The following is a 25,328-nucleotide window of genomic DNA, read 5'->3' on the forward strand; positions in this document are numbered from 1 at the left end:
ACCAAACCGAGTGAGTGGCGGACTGCTCTGACCAATAGCGTCCGAACAGAGCCCGTCGGTGGCCAATCACGATGATGCAATGCTCAGAACGGTCCAGAAGCGAGGGCTGGGTTCGGTTGAGCAATGATAATGTGCATTCCTGCTCGGATGTGTTATATTTCATAGCCTACATGCATACATCCAAATTGATGTGCTCGTTTGGCGAGGCATGGCTTTGGTGTGTGTGTGTGAGTGGGCTGAGCTGGGAGATCAATTTAGCAGACAGCTCACACTGTTTATTCTGCTGAGAAGAGGAACAACAAGCCTTTATAAAGAAGAAGATTTTATAAATTATGACTCAAATAGCCCTATTACGAATTATATGATGCAAATCTATCTATCTATCTATCTATCTATCTATCTATCTATCTATCTATCTATCTATCTATCTATCTATCTATCTATCTATCGTCATATGTTAGCCTATGTGTTTATGTTTTAAACTTACTTTTTTGACGCTCTGTACTAAGCACTTATGTTTAATATTGCGATCGATCTTCAGTTTTGTTTCTTTCTTTCTTTCTTTTTCTTTTTTTTTTTTTTGTATTAGCCTAGCATGCCAAATCGTAATAAACACATTTTACATGCAAAACGCCTAGAAATTTAAAAAGAATGTAATATTTCAAGAATTACTAGCCTACTGGAAAACTCAGGACAGTCGGACTGCCTTCAAGAGATTCTTTGGGAAAATGCATGCATGGTGCCATCTAGCGATTTTCCTGCTTTAAAACGTAGTAGGCTATTAGATTAAAAGCATGAAACCTCCAAATAAATTAATAATATTCCAACCAGACTAGACAATAGAAATATTATGGTAGCCTATATTATGGTTATATTATAGCCTAGTTCTAGCAGAAATATTATGGTTTTGTTGATAAGTGTTATTTACAGCAACGCAATATGATATTTAATGTGATACAAAACCCCTTTTTAAGTTGTCAATATAACATTTAGATAATTTAAAAAATTATAAGTTATGATAAATTATGCGTCTTTGCGATATCAAACCAGATAATGTACAATGTATGCCCATTTAGTCTATTTATGAATACTTCATAAATTGCATTTTATATCTAATTGCTAAAGCAATTCACATTAAAAAACTTTTTTCCATCTCAATAACAATATACAACACACATCCGCTTGAATTTCAATACTAAAAGCCTACTTTTCAAATTCAATTCAGTTTAGAAGGTAGATGCGCATTTGTAAATAACATTGGACGTTTGAAAATCACTTTCACCAATACAAAATGATCTGTAGTTCTTCAATGTTCCAGTGATATCAATTTGCGGGCGCAGATGCTGCTGGACATGCGCGGATGTGCGAAACATGGCGGCCTATAGACCCAGAGGAAAGTAAAGCAGTACAGCAGCTATCCGACCTTACACGGTGAGCAAACATTAGTAGCACATTTTCATATTTATTATAGTGAATCAATTGTGCTGCAGTGTATTGTGCATCTAAAGCGTTTGCTAAATGTCACAGTAATTACACTGACGCGGAAGCTGAATGCGCGTTTACATGTAAGATGATGATGTTGTGTATGCGCGTCCCGTGCATTCTTCCCTGAACTAAAACAGCTCCGTGCTTCTCTCTAATTGGTACACTGGTGCTGAGTGCACGCTGAAAACTATTTTCAGTGCATCGGGAAGTATGTCTGATACATGTGTTATGTATTACATGCATATATTTGCTTAGTAAAACAATGAAAATAATTATTGTACTTTTTAACACTGCCGTTTCAGATAGAAGCATTTGTCACATTAATGATAGAAGGACAATTCCCTATTTAGCTGAAGCACTCATTGTTTCAGTTATTTTCTCTCGGGAAAAAAGTGATTTATTTACTCATACAAATTTTTATTTTATTTTAACATGCTTAATATAATATTATATTTTCATTCATTTATATACAATGCAACACTTTTTAGTAGGCTATCATTGGGATATTATTTTAGTTTTTATTAATCTTTTTTTATTTTAATATAAATTATTTACATATATATCTATCTATCTATCCATCTATCTATCTATCTATCTATCTATATATATATATATATATATATATATATATATAAATTAAAATGAGATGTTACCTTGGCAGCTGTTTTTTATTAGATTGTATTTAATTTCACAAACTTTTTTAATGGTTTTAGTTGTAGTTATAGTAAACTATAATAATTTTAATGGAGATAAACATGTTTTACACGTAAAAACAGCATGAAAATTAATAATAATAAATAAACATTTATGCTAATCCTGTAGCAATATAGGACTGACAATCTGAGGGTTGTGCATTTATAATTTCAATGATTTTGTTTGTTTGCTTGTTTTTTTAACCAACGCTATCCGTTGAAACCAGAACTTGTTTTTTAAGAATAAAAGAACCTGTCACATCAATGCATGAGATTAATTAGATCTACGCATCTCTTGACATTCTTTTCATCGTAAATTCAAAATATCCATTTTCACCCACTCCCTGCTTTAAAGCAGTCATCTAAAGAGATAGCTTCCTGTCTGGGGGGTGTGGTGCAAGGGCCTTGAAAAGACAGACGGACAGAGAGAGAGAGAGAGAGCACAAAATGTAGACATCATCTGTTAATGGGAAGTGCTGGAATCCTTTTCATGTACTGCTGCAGACTCCCACAAATGCACACCGGCTAATGACCTTTTTATGGCGGTTTGGAATCTTTATGACGACTCTCTGAATGGGATTCACAGCTTAAGACAGAAGAATGACGAGGGGAAGGGGGGAGGAGAGAGAGAGAGGTTGTCTGCTATCTAGACACAAGTGGCAAGTAGTTTCAGAGCAGAAACACTGGTGTGACATTGAAAGGACTGTATCTCTTTTTTCCTTGCAAAAAGGACTTATTTTGGGGGAATTCTTGGTTTTAGCATCATCTGGAGTTTTCCCTGAATCCTTCTGCTGGATAAACAAGTAAGATAAAAGTAGAAATGCAAGTTTTTTATTTATTTTATTATTATTTTTTTAATTTTTAATTTTTTTATCTCACATCTCTTGAAAAAAAAAAATGTTTTAAAATGTACCTTGCAGTTCCGATATGCCTATAATTGCCTTATAACTGCCTATATTTCCAGTGATTTTTATTTTAGTTTTATGCCAATATATTTTTTAAATAATATATCTAAATTCTTTGGGGGAAAAAAAACTATTTCTATGAAGTTATAAATATTATTGTAGTATATTTTACAAGAAAATGCTGTCTGTCTTTCATTTCAGAATTTCACATTTAATTCTTTGTAATTATTAGTGAAGTGTGAAGTTGGACCTTAATAACCACCTGATATTAACATAGTCTTAAACGAACATCTGTTTATGAAAGATGTAATAACAAGGCTTATAAAACAAAACTTAAAAAACAATTAACTGTACAAATTAGAGCAGATTAGATATACACCTTATAATTTTACAGACATTAAATACTGAAGCCTCCATTATATTGTTAATAATTTCACGTTTGCAAACTACAAAAAAAAAAATTAATTTACTTCTTGATAGGACTAAAATGACCCTGTTTTTCAGTCTGTATTTGTTTTTAATTTAGCTTTGTTGAATATCCCATTGAGAAACATTAAGTGGACTAACAGAGGAATAAAAAGGAAGTTCCTCATCCTCCTGTCAGCTCGCACTGGACGTCAGCTGCAGCCAATTTTCTCCAAACTGAGATGTGACTTATGACTTGCTGAGTGAGCCGGGGCTTTGATCAGCGAGCACAGGGTCCCTCAGAAGCTGCAGTAACTTATTATGATGTCAAATAGAAGAAAAGCTTTTCTTAGTCGCACTTTGATTCTCTAAAGCTATTTGTGATTTAGTGATAATCTTTTTTTGGAAAGTGCAATGTTGGTGGAATAAATTGCACTCAGATGCCGGTAGGGAGTATAAAGTATAATCCCTGTCTTCTGTAATGCTGTAATATGGGTTCCGTGGCGGGTTCATGAACTCGTGGGCCAAAGCTGATCTCTCTTGTGATAAAAGAGACAGATAACAGGATCTTACTAAAACTGATTTCAATATAGATTTGATGTTTTTAAAAGAAAGTTCGTGTTTTTTAATGCTTTTGAAAGAGGACTCTTATGTTCACCAAGGATGCATGTGATTTGATTAGAAATACAGTAAAAAGTATGTAATATTTTGAAATGTATTAAACTTAAAATAATGCTTTTAAATTTGAGAAGATTTCAAAGTGTAATTTATTCCTGTAATGGTGAAGCTGATTTTTCTCCATCCTTCTCAGAAATTATTCTATTTGTTTCTGAAGAAGCATTTCTTATTTTTATCAGTGTTGAAATCCGATTCTTTTTTGTAACATTATATGTCTTGCTGCTATTTTTTTTTAAATCAATTGAATGATTTCTTGCTTAATAAAGTATTAATTTTTTTAATTAAATAATAATAATAATAATAATAAACAAATTATAATAAATAAATACAATCTTACTAACCTCAAACTTAAAGTATGGTAGTGTAATGAAAAATAAATAAAAAACAATTAAGGAAAATTGTGATTTTTGTATTGATACATTATTAATAAAACTTTCTTTCTCTCTCTTTCTTTCAGTTAACTGTTTAAGAGCTTTGCTGGCTGTCCAGTTTCTGTCCACTTCATGTGGTGCTCCAGGTCACCATGGGCAAAACCCACCAGAGAGGTCAAAGTGCTACTTTTCCTTTCAAATGTTAATCTTTTTTGTTAATCCTTTTTCCTAATTAAGTAACTTACTTCTTCTTATTATCGGAAATGTTTTGAAATTTTTAATTGCAGACAGAAAACACAGTAATAAGGAGAAATCAGGGAGGAATAATGAGGATTCACGTCCTTCACAAAAACTCAGCGGTACTGCCTTCTCGTTCTTTATTAACCTGTAACGAGACCAATACTGTGTACTTGATCTCATTCTTCCTGATGAACATTCCTCAGAGCCGTTCAGCTGGGAAATGTACTTGAGAGAGACCTCATCGTGTCCTGCTTCCCCCAGCTGTTTCAGACAGGTAGAGCTCTTCAGTCGATTAATGATGTCTTTCTGCCCAAATATATTTGTTATACTCTAATGTCTTTAAAGTCTGAAGATTAACAGTAACAATCAGAAGTAACAGTACCAGCTTTACTTAGTTACAACAATGATACAACTTTTTTTTTTTTTTAATCAAAAATCAGCATATTGAAATTTAAATGATCATGTGACAAAATAATGTGTGTACATGTAATTTTTGGGGGGATTTTCTAATTGAAATTACAGTAAACTTAAGTTTTCCAACCCGTGCCATCATTGCTATGATCTTCACACTTTTTCATGAACATGTGATGTCTTTATTAATCCCCTCTTTGTTTTCTCCTCCTCTCTCCAGTCCAGAGTCCCTCCCAGTAATGATTTTAAAGTGGGAATGAAAGTGGAGGCTTGTGACCCTAGGAATTCCACCTCAGTGTGTATCGCCACAGTGATGGGATTAATGGGCGTGCGTCTGCGCCTCAGACTGGATGGCAGTGACAGCACCAATGATTTCTGGCGACTGGTTGACTCCTCTGACATTCAGCCTATCGGCACATGTGAGAAGAGCGGAGATATGTTACAGCCACCACTGGGTAAAGCAGTTTTAATTTAATCAACTTCAAAGAAGGATTCAAACGAAATCCAGTTTTGGTCTAAGAATGTTTTGTTTTTTCATCATGTTAAAGTGATTTGCAAGTATCCCACATAATGTGCATGTGGATTTTTGTATCATTGTTAGAATAGTATCTATGATTTGTTTTCCCTAAATGCAGCATCATTTTTTCCCCTTGGCTTTACGTATTCATAGCCATGTATTTTTTTTTCTCTTTGTTCATTAAACATTTCCGGTTGAATATGTATTTCCCATTATTAGGGTTCAGAATGAATGCTTCTTCATGGCCCATGTTCTTATTAAAAACATTAAGTGGGGCAGAGATGGCTCCAGCTTCAGCTTTTAAAAAGGTAATTGCTTCAATTTGCAAACCTTGTTAACAGGTTTTTCATAGATCCATGAATAAAGCTTTGAAATAAATGGAAAGTGGTTGGTTCGTTGCACAACATAAATTCAGACAGTATTAAATATTACAACAAACTGTTTTTTTTCCTCAAATGTTTACATTTAAGCATCCATTACTGGTCAAAAGTTTGGAATAATTAAATTAGAATACATTTTTTATGTTTTTAAGATAAGTTTCTTATGCTTACCAAAGCTGCATTTATTTAATCAAAAACACAGTAAAACAGTAATACTATGATATTTTTACAATTTAAAATAACTTTAAATTAAATGCAATATATCCCTGTGATGGCAAAGCTGATTTTTTCAGCAGTCATCACTCCAGTCTTCAGTGTTACACGATCCTTTATAAATAATTGTAATATGCTAATTTTGTTCAATTGTTATCAGTTATTATTGGTAGCCTACTTAATTATTTATAATGTTTTTCTATTACTTTTTTTTTTTTTTGATTGATTGATTGAATGGAACATTCAATGAACAGCATAAGATTTGAAACAGAAATTTTTTAAACATTATAAATGTCTTTACTGTCACTTTTGATCAATTTAATGCTTTCATTTAAAATATTACAAACTGTTGACCAGTGGTGTACTAAAAACAACAGCGTATTAAGGGTGCTTTAAGAAAAATATATCTTTCTGATGTTTTGAGGTCTCAAAATTAGTTTATTATATTCAATATTACAAAAAATGTGTGATTTGTATGTGGATGGTTTGTTCCCTGTGAATGCCTCAGGAGCCGCCCAAACCTACTCAGAACTTCTTTAAACCTGGTTTGAAACTGGAAGCGGTGGACCGGAAGAATCCCTACCTCATCTGTCCCGCCACCATCAGAGAGGTGAGAGGGGACAAGATATTCATCATGTTTGATGGCTGGAGAGGAGCCTTCGATTACTGGTGTCAGTATGACTCCAGGGACATCTTCCCCGTGGGCTGGTGTCAACTGACCAACCACAGTCTGCAACCTCCCGGCAACTGCTGTGAGTACAGTCTCTGACCACTAGAGGTCACTACAGTTTAGTTATTTCCTCACTGAATATAGCGAAAGCTTTGGATTTACTGTATTGGTTTTAATGGAAACTGTACTGGACATTGTGGATCTCTACTGGTAATTGGTCACCATCTATTGATGGCTTGTTAAAACCATTAAATCCTAATAGAATATGTCCCAAAACACACTACAGAAAACCATTTTTTAATAGTTTTAATGGTTAAAAGTTGATGGTTTGTAATGATATTCATAGTGAAAATCATTTCATTTCTGTGATGCTTTCTATAGTATTTTTTCAGCAAGGGTTGACACACTTAACTTGCATTATCTACAGTAATATGTTCTCTGCTTGATAAAAGTGTCTGCTAAATGAATGATGTAAATTAAATCAGGTCTGATATTTGTAATGTCCATGATTTTAAAATCTGAGAACACGTTTTTTAAGGTAAAATCATAGATAGTTTATATTTCCTAAAAATATTTTTATGTAGTGTTACTTGCAGTTATTTTAATGTAAGACTATTGATTTCAGATATATTAAAGAATTTGTAAGATATGCAATGTTTTCTTTTTTTTTTTAAAGTTCTAGAAAGTATTAAAATTTTAAATGTGTCATTTGATCACATATAATCATCTGTCAAAACTTTTCCCTTCATAAATACTGACATTGCTACTGTCTCTACAATATAATCTATGGAAAGAAGTGTATTGCTCTTCATATTATAGAATGTGGCTTTGATTGACACTCTCTTTTGCATTTTTATTGTTTCTTTCTTTTTCATTTCAAAATTGTAAAATTTCCTTATTGTGCATGCATTTTTTCCCCAATTTTTGTTACATTTTATTACATTACTTTCCAAATAGATTTTAATTAACCAAACTTAGGGTAGATCTTTATTATTATTATTTTTTTCAGGTTAATCTTTTAATTTAAGTAAAATTTTATGGGTGTTTTATTTTATTCATAATGCCCTAATTAATAGAGAATGGATGTATAGTTCATTTTAAATCTGACATCATCTATACTCTAAAAATGAATTCAATACTTTATTTTCCTATTAGCTCTTCCTCCTCTGAATACTTTCAAGGTATGTTTACTGCTCTCTTCCTGCTTATACCAGAGCGGACATGACCAGACAAAAAGAATATTGTTGGGAGATTTCTACCATATAGTCAGACACCAGGGCCTTCAATTATGAAGTGTCTATGAATACATATTAGCAAATAATTGCTCTGTTTTGGCATTCTACTCTTTGCCGGTTTGTTTGAAAGGAACCTGTATTTTGGAATATTTCTCTATGAAGTGGCCAAAATGAAATAATTATGTCTTTGATATTTAGAATTTAGGACACAAAAGGGATTCCATTTTCTCCCGAGTTGGCTTTTCATTTGGAATCATTGTAAATTATTTACAGACTGATCACAATTCACTGCCCCAGTTTTAGTGAAAACACTTGAATCAATCCATGACTCAGCACTAGTTTATAGGCTGAAGTTTAGAAGAGCTTTATTCACCAAAAGACTACTTCAGATTGCTCATCTTTGACTGCACCAAATATTCTGAATTGATTTTTGCACCAACATTTTTTTATAAATATATTTTGAATAAATAGAACAGTCATATATGCTTTTCTCCCCCAACACTTAGTACTAAGTTTAGAAAGGTCATACACACCTTTCATACATAAACATGAAAAAGCAAATGGTTCAGATAAATTCTGATGGTATTTTAGTGAGCTTTGAATGAAGGCATGAGAGCAGGAGCTGTGCATCCTTTCCTTTAGGTGTGATTTGTCTTCTTTTGCCTTGCATATTAGTTTTACCTGATCATTAGTGAGTACCACCTTTCTAATGAGTGATGAAAAATGCTCCTGTGGGTGTTTGAACCATGTCTTAATTTTTTCAGTTTTCCTAGCTGGCGCAGAGCACGTTGTGCACATGTGTGCATTTATTAATAATGTAGCATAGAATAACAGTAATGAGTGCCTAGGACAATAGAAAGGCAAGCTGTGGATACTAGACAAAGGATGAACATGTGGTTCAGATCTTCAGTTAGTTACAGATAAATTACACACTCTTTCTTTTTAATTAAAATATGGTTTCAAATTAACCCCCCCCCCCCAACCCCACAAAAAAAAAAAAAAAAATGAAAGAAAATAATCAATAATCATTTAATTTATGTTTCTCATGTACTATTAAAAGAGCTTTAAGATCCAGCCATACAGTATGAAGCATTTCAGAGAGAATTACAGCAAAATTATCTGTCAGAAATCTTTTTTTCCCTTCCCATCTTGATACAATATAGATTTTTTTTTATAGGTATTTTATAATTTTCTTTGGATTGATTAATTAATTTAAAAAGCAACAGTTAAAGCAACTGTGCCAATAATACAATGTTTTACATTTCCAACATGTCTTAATATATTTCTATGATTTTAATTGTACTGTTTCTTAATGATAATAATAAAAAGCCTTTGTTTAGTCTAAAACAGGAATCCATAATGTGGTGCTTTGCCTAATTGATCGTCTTCATGCTTCGTTATGTTATTTTTAGAGCTGTTTATTAGCACTAGGTAGACACTTATTATTTAGGCGTTCACCTCTGCTCCTGTTCTCAAACCTACAGTGAGAATGACAGTGTTGACGCTTTCACACATCTCACAGGTGGCCTAATGCATTTAGAGTAAATGTGTGAGACAAAGCAGACACAACTAATTTGGCTGTAGCCTGTTTGTGTATTTGTAATAATCTTTGCTATACATTTGCATAATTTCATGGCAAATATCATTGACTTGAGTAGGGTTTGTTTGGAATTGTTAATGGGCTTTGGAATTACGACTGGTACCAGACTGAGGTGTGGGTACGAGAATATACCCACTGGGTGTGTAAGAAAGCACATAAAGACCTCCAGCGGGAGTGTTATTCATGCCTCTCTGTACTCGTTTGCTTCAAACCAGGCGCTCTGAATCTGATCTCTATTAACCTTTTACCCCTTCTGCCCTAAAAGCCTGGGACGAGCTTTGAAATGGCAGGAGACTGATGATTATAGGGGTTTGGATTTTGTAAAATGTGAAAGTTTGTCAGTTATGTATAAAACTACCCCATTTATATATATTGTATTTATTTATTTTTTAATTGTGCAATGTTTTTCAAAGTTTTTAATATCTTGTTTTTTCATACATGCATACATGCATAATAATAATATTTTTTTATATATTTAGATTTTCAAAGTCTATATTTAAATGTAACATTCATATATTATTATTATTATTATTATTAAAATGTAGACCAAATCTAAATAATATTAATAATTTATTTATTAATTTATAAGTTAGTTATATTGTAACTATTATTTATATATGTGACCCTGGACCACAAAACTAGTCATAAGTTGCACGGGTATATTTGAAGCAATAGCCAATAATATATATATATATATATTTTTAATGCCAAAAATCATTAGGATAAGATCATGTAAAAGATCATGCTCCATGAAGATATTTTGTACATTTCCTACCGTAAATATATCAAAACTTTTGATTAGTAATGTACATCGTTAAGAACTTTGGACAACTTTAGAGGCACTTTTCTCAATATTTAGATTTTTTTTTGCACCCTCAAATTCAAGATTTTCACATTTGTATATATATATCGGCCAAATATTGTCTTATCATAACAACAATACATGAATGGAAAGCTTATTTATTGAAACTTAAATAATAATAATAATAAAAGGATCATTATGACTGGTTTTGTGGGCCATTGTCACATATAATTATTATTTGTGGACGTTGCATCACATGTTGACTAAAAAAAAAAAAAAAAAAAAAAAACTAAATCTTATTTTTCTTTATAATACAAATAAATTCTTCTGTAATAAAAGATGTTTATTGTATTTTGATATTGATCACATTTTTATATTCAGCGCTATATCTGTCAGTCTGGTTGATAACATGAATACGACCCCCAATCTCCCTCCTCCCCTCCTCCTGCTCCTCCCCCTCCCCCGCCTCCTCCTCTGCTCGTCCCCGCCTCCATATTAATCAGATATTGCCCGATCAGGGCTCCGCCGGCACGGCTTTGTCATGCGCTTCTGCCTTTACCGCTGCTCTTCAAACCGGGCGCGAAAGTGAGCGCGAGCTCCAGTTGTTCTGTTGCTTTAAAAAAAGCCATTCTCCACCGAGAGATAGATTTAAACCGGATTCGTTTGTGCACTACGCGGATATAGTTGAAAGTTGGCTTTTTGGTGAGTTCTTCTGGTGTATTTCCGAGGCTTTTGTCTCTGCTGTCTGTTGCTTTGTTTTAGTGGCTAATGCATTGAGGTCACATGAGTTTAATTTGAGTGTATTTTTTGCAAAGGTTTCATTCCTGTTGCTTTTATTTGCTTCGTGTTATAGTGCACTAACACTCCACTTTTATTTCTATATTTGTGAAAACAATTCATTGAGCTGAAAGACTGTGGCAAGCTGGTTTAATATTTATTATATTAAATAAAATAAAAATTAGCAAGTAATGCAATAATGACTAGTATCTTTTTAAATTTTTTACTAATAATTGTTCAATAGATCCTAGCACTTATTCCAACAGCAATTAGTGATTATTCAGTTAAATATTATTAAATTGGTACAAGCAACAATTGGAATACACACTATGCAGTTAATATCTGAACCACAGATCACCATTGAATTCAGTATAAATAAAAGGAATGTTTTATATTAATGAAGGAATAGTTATTTTCCGGTAATACTAAGCATCTATTCAACTGGTTAATAATACTTCACTGCATATTAAGATGCTAGTCACTCTTATTAGTAATCGAAAATATAATAGTAGTAACATAAAAATATACACTATTAATTGTAAACACAGCTTGCCACAAAATTAGTGATTATATATATATATATATATATATATATATATATATATATATATATATACATACATACATACATACATACATACATACATAGATATATATATGTTCAGTCATAAAGTTATGTGTTTTAAAAAGAAAAGAAAAACAGAGCTTTGCTGAATTCACTTCTGAAATTTGTTTAGCAAGAAAATAAATATGCATCTGAGTAATTTGGTTACTGATTTCAAGCTTTAACTAATTTCCATCTGAATGAAAAAATCCCGTTGACTAGTAAAAGTAAAATCTCAGATGAATCTTTCTGTACAGAAGCCACAAAAATATTAAAAGCTTTTGTTGAACTGCTGTAGCTGTTTTGACTTCGGCTCTTTAACAGATTGCATTGTTTCATTAAATTGCCTGGGGCTCAGAGAACCCTATATTCCCTTTTACCACACACACACACACACGCATATTCATGGAATGGACACAGACACACTCTTTTTCGACGTTACTCCCCCACAACATGTGGTTCTAGTTCCTGCTGAGTTGAAGCTGCAGTCAGCCGTAGACAGATTGCCCTGGCGTTCGGGTCTGGTGTGGGGCGAAATGTAAATATTGTGGAAGAGATGAAGTAATTAGACTGGATTTGCCCGGACACCTTTCGTTACACATCGGTTGCAACCTCTCCCATGACCAGGCACCCTTCAGGTCCTGCACTGAGCTGAAGGGTGTGTGTATGTGCCCTGGGAGTCAATCTAGGGGTCACCGGGTCACTGGATTGAGCCTGTGAGAAACTGCTTGGAAATACACTTCACTTTACACACTGAGCGATTAGGCTGGATAAAGTTTGCTTTCATTGCCGTGACAGATCTTCTGAACATCTTCGCTTCTGTTGCATGCCCATTATGCATCTGTGTGCTTGATTCCCAGTGTGCCTGCTTATATTCATTATTAGAGATTTGAATGAGAATCAGCCACTCTTAAATGAAAGAAAACACTTGTCTATTCTTGTGCACTCTTTCTCCTCTCCTCATTAAACGTGTGCGTCTTGAGCTTCATTTCTCTTGCCATTCCCCTTTCGAGGCCCAGGAGAGCAGCTGCACGTAGGACTGTGAAAGCTCCCAGATGTACTTAGCAAAGCCGACTTCTGCTGACCGCCCGTCAGCCGCCCTGTAATATGAGAAGTTTATCTGATCTTAGAGATGGCCCATACAGAGGAAATAATAGGAGCATTTGGTGCCATTGGTCTGAAGGAGGTTTATGCATTGGAGATTTCACATCCTTGTTGTTTGATACTCAGAAAGCATCGACTTGTGCTATTTTTTACACCTTCACTGATGGCTTTTTTGATGCTGAGCTGCAGATATTTGATATATTCTGGGTTTTCAAGGAGAGGAATGGGAAATAGGTTTGTGGATATTAAAAATATTTGGTTTGCAAGGCAGGGTGTGTGCATTGGACATGCATTTTTTTTTTATTACCAAACGCATTTACAAACAAATTTACAATGAACTTGTAACTCAAAGCACTGTCTATTTTCTTTTATTATTTTCTTTTCTTTTTTGCAGTGCTCTTTCTTGTACATCTGCTTTCACATTTTTCATTTGTATTCAATATATAACACTTCTATATATTTCAACACTCATGCATTACCTGGAAATACTTTTAAAGAAAATATAAATTGCTGTAATGATGTGGGGCGCTTCCGATGAAAACCATAAGGTGCTCTTTCAAATGAGACTATAAAGCAGGCACTGCATTTTGAACCAGCAACTAAATGAATAATACATTAACTTGCCAGCTCAGTAATATTCATAGAAAATTGTTTGTTGTTCTCTGCATGATAAAATGATTTCGAAATAAACTGCGGAGATGCACTAGCTGCAAACTCTTTTCATAGCTTTTATATACCCATCACACACTCATCTAGGTGGGGAAGGGGGTCTTTCTTCCTAATACGGATTACCTGTTGGCCCCAGAAAAGAAGCCTTTGATCAGAGAGCCATTGGGGGGTGGCCTGCAAACAAATAGGGTGCTGAAAAGCACATGCCTCCTTTGGGGCACAATGTCCAGCTAAAACGGTCTCGCCTCTCTCCGTCTTGAAGAGGATCCTAGATAACAAATTTTCGTGCTGCCCGTTTTCAAACCGCTGCTTTCAGGGCTGTAATATGATGCTTCTAATATGCAAAATCTAAAATGGCCTCTGAGGAAGAGAATTCAGCAGAATGAAGAGTCTTTGAGTGGTCCAATTCAAAGAGTAAAAGATCAACGTTTGTGGCTCGACTGTGTAATTCACTCCATCCACTCAGCATGAGAACCAATTTGATCCAAACTGAAAAAGTGGCTTTTTACTCTTATTATTCATTTACATTGTATACAAGTCACAGTTTTTATTTTTTTATTGTTTTTATTATTATTATTATTATTATTATTGTTCGTTATTTAATGCCTATTTGTTTGTTGAGCGGTGGGGGTTTGTGTGATAACCACTGAGATTGTAAGATGTTTCGTAAGACCCAGATAGGTGAAAATAATGCAGTAAGATTTAATTTCATGTTTATTGTCAGTGTAATCTCATTTGACTTGTGGATATTGCACACATAGCAATAATATCTTGTAGGTTCTAATACATTCTACAGCATATTCAATTACTTTATTAACATTATGCTCAAATGCATTTCAATGGAACTACCATAATTCATTCAGTAATACTATAAAACTTTTTGTTTGTCAAGCGATTTATATAATTTTTACAGTTAAAATGATCTTAACATTCTTTTTATTATCATATAATATTAGAATACTTTAATCATTTTCTTTTTTTTCTTCCCCACTTTCAGTCACATTTTCAAAGACTTCTACTCCGGCACTGGGACAGTCCAGTCAGTCTTGGCGCTCCATGCAGTCCCCGTACCGTCTGCCGCACCCCCTGCCCCCTCTGCCAGTGCGCAAGGGGGTACGAGGGAGGAGACCCAAGAGCCAGACCATCGCCATGCTAAAAGCAGCAGCCGAGGCAGCAGCAGCTGCAGCCGGCGCGTCACCGAATGGCCAAGCGATGTCCAATGCAGCCAAGAGTCCCATGAGCTCACCGCTCACACCCAAACCATATAAAAAGAGGGGACCCAAACCCGGCAGCAAGGTACAACTGCATTTTTTTGGTTGAATGGATCAGTTAAAAGGTTTTAATTTAGCCTATTTATTGTGATATTTACTGTTACAGTTTTCAATGCACAGTTCCCCCAAAAATGTCAGGACAGGAAGAAAAGTTAGAGAGAGTGGGGATGAGATCATGAAAGATCCGTGAGCTGGGCCTCGAATATTTCGATGCGCTAGGAATATTGGATGATTAAAAAATGTAATTTAAAAAAAAACTAAAAATAACCTTAACTATTACTAAAAGAAAACGAAATTAAAGCTAAATATGAATACTTTTAAAAAGCACATTACAAAATTATTACAATTAAAATAAAGCTGAAAGTATAAATATAAAAGCTTGAAATATAAACAAATAATAGTGTGTAAATAGTACTACAGTATCTGCCATGAACTTCAAACCTGTACGATTTTCTCTTTTCAGAGGAACACAAAATAAGATATTTTGACATTAAATTTTTTACGTTTTTGATTGAATTGATGTCATTGGTAGTCAACATAATGGGATTCTCCTTATGGTATAAAGAAATAAAGAGGTGGGGGGATTGCCTCTGGAACTGATCATTATGCAGCTTTTGTTTGATTTTAGGCCGTATGTCATGAGCAATTATTCATATTAAACAGTAACACTATTAAAATTCTTCCCCATGAATGGTACATTAAACATGCTGTATTCACCTCGTGTGTCTGTCGCCATCAAGATAAGGCATTTGTAGTCTTCTACCATAGTTTTGAGAAGGTGGGCATACAATACTGGGCTTGTTTTGTGAGCGTGTGTACTGGTGTTTTATCTCTCGCTCTCTGTCTTCCACCGTTACAGAGGAAACAAAAGGTTCCTCATTCACTTTCAAGCCCCACGTTGTTGTCCTCAGTGTCAGATGGGAGACTGTCTAGTCTGCAGACAACAAGAGAATCAGGAGTTGTGTCCACAGGTAGGCTTTTATCTTTATATTCTACCACACATGGGTCATGTACTCCTCAATATTCTGATGGCTTTGTAGTGTTGTATGCTTCACCTGACTATCCACTGCCTCCTCTTGTAGTTTGTGTGTATGTGAATAAACATGGAGACCCAGGGCCGCACCTGGACCGTAAACTGTTATTGCAGTTGCCTGATCATTTCGGGCCGGGTCCTGTGAACACTGTCCTCCAGCATGCGGTCCAAGCTTGCGTGGACTGTGCGTTTCAGCCCAAAGCTCTGTTCAGCTTCCTGCAGTCTCAGTCTGATGGAGGGGAAATCATCAGAGGTTAGTTTGGACCTGCCTCAGAGTTTGATCTACTTTAGATTTGTGATCTGGGTTTGATTTTAAGAGTGATTCCTTGATTAGGACAACATTTCTGCCAGGAATGAAGAATGCTTTAAAAAAAAATGTTTTATATTATTTATGCTTTTTCTTTTCTTTTTTACTTTTACAATTTTTGAGTTGTCATATGTGTGTGTGTGTTTGTGTAAATACATTTAAATTTAGTTATAGTAAAAGTAAACAATATATATCATATAAAATAAATTATTTAAAAATATGTATTATTGTATTATCATTTTTGTATTTGTATTATTGTATTACTATTTTTGTGTTTGTATTACACACACACACACACACACACAGTCAAACCAAAAATTATTCAGACACCATTTACACCCCAATAAAATGGATAAATTTGGGACAAAAAAAAAATACTCACACACTTTTGCTAATGCAAACTTTTTACACCACAGACTGAACAAAATTTAACATTTCTTGGTAATTGGTTGACCTAAATTGGTATTATCTAACTGTGTAATTAAATTGAACAGCTGACAGCTATTCAGCCTAATTAATTTGTGAGACAGTCTAACAGAAAGATTGTTCTGACACCATTGAACTCTGAGTTCTTGTCATCTTGTATTACCATGTTCTAAACTATAGAGAATAAACTTTGATAATGTGAAAAAGGTGTTTTAACACATTTTGGTTTGACTGTGTATATAGCTAAGATAAAAGAAGAAATAAATTCAAAATATGATTAAGTTTTTCTGGTTAACTTTACTTTTGGGTTTTCTGAAAACTGCAATGACTAGCACTCACAGTATAAAAAAAATCTTCATCACACATTCACTGATCAAGGTCATGACATGGGATGCAAGTTTTAACAGATATGAAGTATTGTTTGAAGAAGTTAATTTTTCTAAACGTCAGTGAGTCAAAAGTGCTCCTAAAGGAAGAATAATCCATAATCTAAAGTGTTTTGAGAGCTGAATGGCATATTGCCATAAGACTGGAGCTCCATTTAAATTAGTGTAGTTGTATGTTATTTTAACTCTGTCAGCATATTTGTGCTTTACAATAAAGGGAGAAGAGCGAGCATGAGTGTGTGGTTGACCTGAAAAGAGAAGGGTGTGTGTATGTTTAAAGAGAAGCGTGTGTGTGCACAGCTGATGTCATCAGACTGCGAGTAATAAGGGATGACATTTGTGTGTAACCTGGTTTGGAGCATTTGATTGGGGTGTCCCCAGGGAAGTTTGCATGTGTGTGTCTATATTTGTGTGTGTGCAGGGGGTGGGGCCCACGCTAGGACTGTTGGGCCATCTGCTGCGATGCCATGGCCCCTTAATCGGCACCCATTTAGCCTCCCCCCCACACACACACAATATAAGTATTTCAACGGTTGGGACTGTTTTTTAAATGGCATATGAAAAGCATACTAGACTATACATGCACTCCATGTGATGTTTAGGAGTAGTGCAATTATGTGCGTTTAATTTTGCACAAATTCTACTTTCATGCAGTTCGCTCAGAAGGAGGAATCCACTATGTCAAGCTCCCCACTGCCTCCAGTGCATCGTTCGTTCTGCGCTTTCTAGAAACTCTTTGTCACCACCTGCATTGTGATAACCTGTTCAGCAGCCAGCCATTCAGTCCACTAACTACTAACACTCACAAGCCGTATGAAAGGAGTAAATCAGGTATGTGTGCCTGTTTGTGTCAATTATTTTATTCTTTAAAGGAAAATAACTATTAGACATTTGTAGTAATTAAAAACAAATCTAAGAAAATGGATTTTTTTTTGGGGGGGGAAGTTAAAATAAATTAGAAATGCAGAAATTACATTTTAAATCCACCGAGGTCCTAAAATTACTGATTTTTTTATATATATATATATATATATATATATATATATATATATATATATATATATATATATATATATATATATTTATATATATAAATAAATACTACAGTAGTATATTATTTATATAGATTTTGTAAGAGCTGCAACCTTAATCATAACATGGAAAAAAATATATATTATTGTGTAATTCAAATTTTATTATTCTAATAACAAAATAAATTTAATTCTTTTTTATTCATTAAAAATAATAGTCGGAATAAAAAGTGGAGCAAAAAGAGATTCAAGTTCGATTTAAAGTTCAGATGCTATGGGTATTCAACTGCGTTCTGTAGGTCTTGATGACTAGCAGTTTAAGATGAATATGTTAACATTTTAGTTTGAATTGAAACGGTCAAAACAATTGATTTCAGATGTAAATCCTATGGCCTTTCAGAAGTGATCTATATCTGCTCTTTTCTTTTGTTGCAGTGAAAGAGGAGACGTCAGAAGCTTTGTCTGTAGCACGGGGTACAAGACGTTTCAACAGAGATTCAGCAGCCTACACTGCTGCCCTGTCACCAAAACTACAGAGAACAGAAGCTCTGCCCTCAGACGGTACGATTCATTCAGCTGATCTGACTGTTTTCACTGAGAGTGAATGATAGCGATCGAGTGTTTTATGCCACAATAACTGCAGCGGAAACAAGCCAATTCTGATTGGTCGCACTGAAGGTGAAAGGATGTTGGGGTTTTCTTTAGGTGGAGTTAGACACCTCTGTTCATTAATCACACATTATAATACTCTTACTGCAGACAGACCCCTAATTAAATTGTCTACATTGCAACTAATTAAGTGTCTGATTTTTATGAAGTTGTGAATGACCTGCCAGTTTGGGTTATATTTCTAACGCTGTTATAAATTGCCAGACATATTTGTTGTGTTTTTAGCTCTCATTAAATGTTTCATAGATCAAGCTCATTGCCACAAATTGAAGAAACAAAAAATGTTAGTGTTCGAAGCATTACAAGCAATACATTGTATTGGAAGCCAATTATAAATGGAGACTATGTTACTAATTGATACATCAGATTTTATTCATTCAGAACACAGGAATACTCTCCTGAATTTATTTTAGTTGGGGTTTGTGTGTAAAATACTGTAGGTGTGTGAACTTTTAGCGTCTGGCATGTAAGAAAAACCTTCTATAAACCTGTATTTGTTTATAGATACAACCAGTCTTTCTTTATTATATTACTATTTTACACAATATTAAGTAGATCAAAAGTGACCGTGACAAGATTTTTACATTGTTATTAAAAAATATTACTGTACCCAAACTTTTAAATGGTATGTGTATGAGGAATGGTAAGATTCACCTATTTGCATCGGCATAAAAGTTAACGATGCGATTCATCTATATATAAAAAGTGTGCACTGGATGCAAGTTGGCATTTGTATCGTGATGCATTGTTTCTAGAATATTTGCATCAGTAAAAACATTTCGTTATAATTTTTAATTAACTGACCAATAATTTGTGACCAATATTATATATACATGTAGATTGATTTCTCCTTTCTAAACTTTATCTCGAGCGCATTCTCATCACCACTGCTGCTACATGAATATGACAACATATCACAACACTATGGAGACCGAGGCGTTAGAAGTCAGAAGGCACTTAACTTATGATTTGCTGTCTGTCTGAACAAAAGAAATAAGAGCTAACTATCTGCAACATATTAAATTGCATAGCATCATATTTGTTTCCATTGCGTCGTAATGTCGGATCGCACTGCATCGTAACAGGGTTGAATCATATCGCATCGGTAGCCACTTCATATGTATCTTTAATGTATCGTACCGGTGGCTGTGCTTCAAGATGCGCGTCGCATCGGCCTCTGTTACAGAGATCCACATCCCTAGTGTTTATATACCTTAAGTATGAACTAAAGCGTTATACTTCATGCTTTTTTGTAACAGAAACCATCGCTCATGCTGAAAATGGTGCCACCACGGACCAGCAGTTCTCCGAAGAGTCAATAGACTCAGCCTCCAATTCCATTGCCCCCCGACCCCCTGCTCTAAGGAGCACGTCTGAGTATCACGCCCCGGCCGGATGCAGCCCGCACTACCCCCCTCACCCCCCACCCCTCCGCAGACTCTCCTCCAACCCCTCTGAGCTGGGACCTGCACGTGCACACAGACGAGTGGAAGGTAGGCTATGTAAGAACGCTTTGTTTAGACACCTTCACACAAACATGCAAGATTGCAGCTTTGTAGATGACTACTTTATTGATTTTTACAGCTCTATGTTAAACCTTATATTGTGATTTCATGTGCCATTAGAAATGTCATTAAACTTTGAATAAGCTGTCACCCTATACGCAGAAGGATAGTGTTTATTTTTAGGGATTACGTAATAATAAAGTTACTCATTAATGGAATCATCAGTGAAAATCAGTGAGCTTATAGTGTCTGTGTTTGTAGACATTATGTTTGTGTTTGAGCCCTGAAAGCAGAGCGGTTTTGTTCACCTTCTTCAGGATGCTTTGGGTCTAGTAACTTGGCTTATACGATCAGTGCTGCTCTTCAGAGACAGATCTATTTCTATCGTGGGATAAACACCCATATCAGTTCCGCACAGAGTGCTTGGTGCTTGTATGAGGACCAGATGTATTTTCTCTAATCAAATGTCAAGTGATACAATAGGCTTTGATATGGATTAAAGCCTGTTAGCGGCTCAGGGGGCCATATTTATTTAAATAGCATCTTTGAGTGGGAGTGATGCTTGGGGTTCAGTTTAGAGAGACTGAGTCCAGAACTGTCAAAGGAGGGTTCTCCCATTCAGGAAAGCTCATGTTCAGTTTCCCAAAAAATACATGCGTCGGTTGAGGCAGGCAGAAAAAAGGATGAACATAGATTTAATTACTTTCTGGTTATAAAGCGCATAATGCTTCGTTACTGTGCGATGACATGTGTATATAATTCACAACATGTTGTGGGTTTTTGATGTCTAGAATCTAGCACTTTCAGTTTTGGGCTGAATTTGACGCTTTCATACTCTTCTTATTGTTTCTGCAGTATGTGCTACATGTATTGTGCACAAAATGAACATTTTCTGAATGATGTGTTGAATGAATACTGCTTCCCACAAATAAAAAAGCATATTTAAGTATGTTGAAAAATATATAATGCAAATAATTGAAATTATCATAGCACACTATTATCATATATATATATTTTACAAGAAGTTCAGTAAGTTAAACTGTAGGTATCATCTTAACTTTCCAATTTTTGATTAGAATTTTGACTGAAAAAGACCAACTTTCTACATAAGATTGACTACTACTACCTACCACAATATATTTAGATTTAATCACTTTTTATATTATTACTTATATTATTATTTTTCATTAAAAAAAAGGTGTTTTCCACTTTTATTTCTTTATATTTTGTCTGGAAAAATTCCTTTTATGAGTGAAAATCAGCCTGTTATTCTATGAATCTATGCATACACACAAAATTGTACATGCTGTGCACAGTATACATACTAGATACTGCAGAAATAAGTATGTTTGAATGCTTTTTTGAACAGAGCCATGCATTTTGTAATGAGTATATATTACAAATTATAAATGATAATAAATTCATCTGAATGTGTAAATAAAAACCAAATTTATTAGCCGTAACTACATTCAGTTTTTGGGTGGTTTTCTAGCTGCTAGCTCAACCACTGGTCCTGAACATCGAGGAGCAGAGAAGGATCCGACCAAAGCGGCTAGTAAAAGTCCATCATCCTGGAGTATAGAGGAAGTGATGCAATTTGTGCGCGATGCTGATCCACAAGCACTCGGCCCACATGCAGAGCTCTTCAGGAAACACGTGAGATATGATTTTCTGGATTTCTCATGTTTTTTGCACGTTTTCAGAACAAGATTTCCTAGTATATTTTATAATCGACTGATCGATTGTTTTGCTTTTCCACAGGAGATTGATGGCAAGGCCTTGATGCTTTTACGGAGTGACATGATCATGAAGTACATGGGGCTGAAGCTGGGTCCTGCTCTTAAACTTTGCCATCACATTGAGGGACTCAAACAGGCAAAATAGTAGCTGGATCCACTAGAGGGCAACAGAGGAAAATGCAGGTTCTCTACATTTCAGAGTCAAACCACAGACTTCAAGATACATGAATATTTATTACCTATGACATTGATAGTCAAAGGTCCAACATATTGATCTATTTCAGCTGTACTTGCTCCTGCTTGTTCAAATGGTGGGGAAAAACTGACCAGCCTAAAACTGTAATTTTTGTGGCAAATGGAAGAATCATCATCACCATATTGACTTTTCAAAACTACCTAACTTTGCATGGACATTGTATACAACCATTGTGTACAGGAAATGTTCACTGGCCTCTCATCTAGGAAAAAAAAAATCAGTGTAAAACTGCAGCTACAGACCTCAGAACCTCAGTGATACGATGCTCTGCGTTTTCAGACAATGGTAGAGAAAGCTGAATTCCAAAGGATTTCACTGTGTTGTTTATGTGTTGTTTCTGGTGCTGTCTACATGCACAGACAGCTGGACAAATGTTCACTTTCCACTGTATTTCTCGCTTTGTTTACGTCTGATGAAGATGTATTTGAAACACATTATGGTCGTTGACTGACTATGAAGGGTTTAGGTGCCAGTTAGTCAAATTTCACCATTTGGCATAGTGTTTATTTAATTGGAGTTATTTTCAGTTTTTGTTTTTTTTCTTTTCCTGTGACATGAATGGAAATACACAATCAATTTCAAAATGTTTTGCTGTTTCATAAAGTAACAAAGAAAAAAAGTGATATTTAATTTGTGATATGAACCAAAAATGGGTTTGTTATGGTCTATAAAAGGCACCAATTATAAAAGCACAAAATTTTTACTTCTGACTGTTAGTTAAAACGTCATTACTATTGCTGTTTAACTCAAGATAATTACTCAGGACACTTGTACAATACGTTTTCATTTATTCATGTTTTTTCATGTCTTTTCCCTCTAAAAACTGACTATATTAATGTCCACACCAGCACTTCAGGTGACCCATGAAGTGGACATAATGTCACATGGTTTATCTGCATGCTGAATGATGTACAGAGCATGCAGCAATCCCAGATATGTACCAGTATGTGTCTCTTTTTATGTGTGTATCATGCAAATGTGTATTTAGTTCAGTATTCTGTCCTTCAGTGCATTTTCTTTTTATTTAATAGTTAGAAAGTGTTGCCTTTTTTGAGCGCATTGTGTCTGTTTATATCATTGATAATGGATTTTGTGACTTGGGGGATGGAGCTTTTTGTTATTATCACATTTATATACATACATTTTTAGCTCCTTTTAGATAAACTGTATTTACTTTGCTCTTATACTCAGGTTGGAATATTTTGTATTTACTTATTTGAACACTTTTCTACCATTTGAATAAATGATTGCATTTATAACGTTGTCATTTTCACCATATTTTCAGTGGAAGGGTGCATTACCTCATCAAAGTTGTCCTAAGACAAGAGCTCTTTATATACATAATTTACTAAAGGTGTGACGAGACTAGTGATTTATTCCACGAGACTGGGTTCACGAGAACTAGACGAGACGAGATTTTTTTGATTCATTATTTTTTATTTTATAAGAAATCCTCAATGATGAAATATATAGGGAAAAATGGTCTTTTATTCAACTGAAAAACACAAAATGCAAAAAAAAAAAAAAAAATTTAGGCGCATATTGAAATTAACTTTTTACTTTATGAAATTAAACATTTATTTTAATAAATTTTATGCAGTAATAAATGTCATGTAAACACTGTAGAAGGTTTTGCCACAAACTCAACTGACAAGTAATTGCACAAAAAATTATAAATAGTATAAATAAAAATGAACACAAATATTCCACCCTTTAAACTGGAAGTGAAGCAGTCAGTCAAGTTTATTATTTAGTAAACTGATTCCACTTTAATAAAAAAGTGTATATATATATATATATATATATATATATATTCAATTATAATAATCAATATTATGAATGAAAATTAACTTGCCAAAATAATAATAATAATAAAATATCTGCAATCACTAAAACTAAAGTGATTTAGCACGTGCTAAATTTGAACTATTTTCATGGTAGAAAATAAACCAAATGCTGTTTTTTAAATGGAGGAGTGTCTTGTGACCTGTCCCTTTTGAAATATATTTTTTAATTTAATATCTTTCTCTGTTGTTCACTGGAAGGAGGCAGAGCTGTGGACAGTGTCATGGATCCTGTCTGGTTTCATGGGTGAGTTTATCATGTTGTCCCTTGAGAAACCTCTTCGTTTGTCACATAAAGGGGGAAGAACAGTCTCTGCTGGCGACACAGTGACTTTTACTGTTTGAGTTGGGCACACAATCTTGCCATTGTAGTCCTCATACTTTGAATGTGTGATGTTGTTTCCGTTGCCTTCATGTGTTATCCATGTATTTCGTCCATTCTGAATTCTACAATTGGAGCATACCAAAGACAGATCCAGTGCTGAGTTTGGTGAAGCAGATAAAACATATCCCTCCTTAGTTTGGGTTGCCTTAAGTGTGAGGTCAAGCACCTGTCCTGAGAGACTGATGGTGCATGCGGAAATACAGGGCAGGCCGTGCTTCTGGTGCTTATGTCAATCATAGAATCACTTTCAGAGGTTTTAATAAACGTTTCTGAGTCTAAACTCTGAGGAATTTGGAAAGGGATAGGGATTGATATGGGTAGCGGCACTGGTAACGGGACCACAAATGGATAAGATTAGAACGAGTTGATTAGATCCATTGCCGTCTGACATTTCTGTGTTGGTCTGATGTATTTTACCTCTTCTATTTGGTCCGCCATTGTAGACCCTTAAGAACCTAAGGTTCCACTCAAAAAGATGCCAAACTTCAGACCAGTCCTTATGGTGGGGCTCTTTGTGTTCCTGGTTCGAAAAAAAAAAAAAAGAGGTATTTGACATCAAAATGTTCCTTGAATGACTTGGAAATTATTGCAAATTACTTTGTTGAGTGAAAAATGTCTCCAATATATTGTCTGCCTTACTAAGTCACCCTGAGGTCTATCAAGGTTAATCTATAAATAGCAACCCCCTTTAAGACACACAAAAAAGCATAAACATTTC

General features: G+C 34.6%; 1 protein-coding gene across 3 annotated transcripts; it reads left to right on the forward strand.

Annotated features, from left to right (window-relative positions):
- Window positions 1–1,330: 1,330 nt before the first annotated feature.
- Window positions 1,331–23,640, forward strand: scml2 (Scm polycomb group protein like 2). Of its 3 annotated transcripts, none has more exons than XM_052568393.1 (15): window positions 1,331–1,431; window positions 4,623–4,710; window positions 4,824–4,895; window positions 4,980–5,050; window positions 5,408–5,642; window positions 5,924–6,012; window positions 6,806–7,049; window positions 14,756–15,054; window positions 15,889–16,000; window positions 16,112–16,315; window positions 17,836–18,012; window positions 18,648–18,773; window positions 20,141–20,383; window positions 21,879–22,042; window positions 22,148–23,640. In XM_052568393.1, exons 2-15 carry the CDS (start codon window positions 4,689–4,691, stop codon window positions 22,268–22,270), a joined length of 2,181 nt encoding a protein of 726 aa, XP_052424353.1. In that variant the 5' UTR covers window positions 1,331–1,431; window positions 4,623–4,688; the 3' UTR covers window positions 22,271–23,640. The 3 variants fall into 3 exon arrangements, with proteins under 3 accessions (XP_052424353.1, XP_052424355.1, XP_052424354.1); XM_052568395.1 differs by having other exon boundaries at window positions 20,141–20,374; XM_052568394.1 differs by lacking the exon at window positions 1,331–1,431 and adding an exon at window positions 2,847–2,980.
- Window positions 23,641–25,328: the final 1,688 nt, after the last annotated feature.

This window comes from Carassius gibelio, chromosome B11 (assembly GCF_023724105.1).
Source record: "Carassius gibelio isolate Cgi1373 ecotype wild population from Czech Republic chromosome B11, carGib1.2-hapl.c, whole genome shotgun sequence".
NCBI classification, from domain to species: Eukaryota; Metazoa; Chordata; class Actinopteri; order Cypriniformes; family Cyprinidae; genus Carassius; species Carassius gibelio.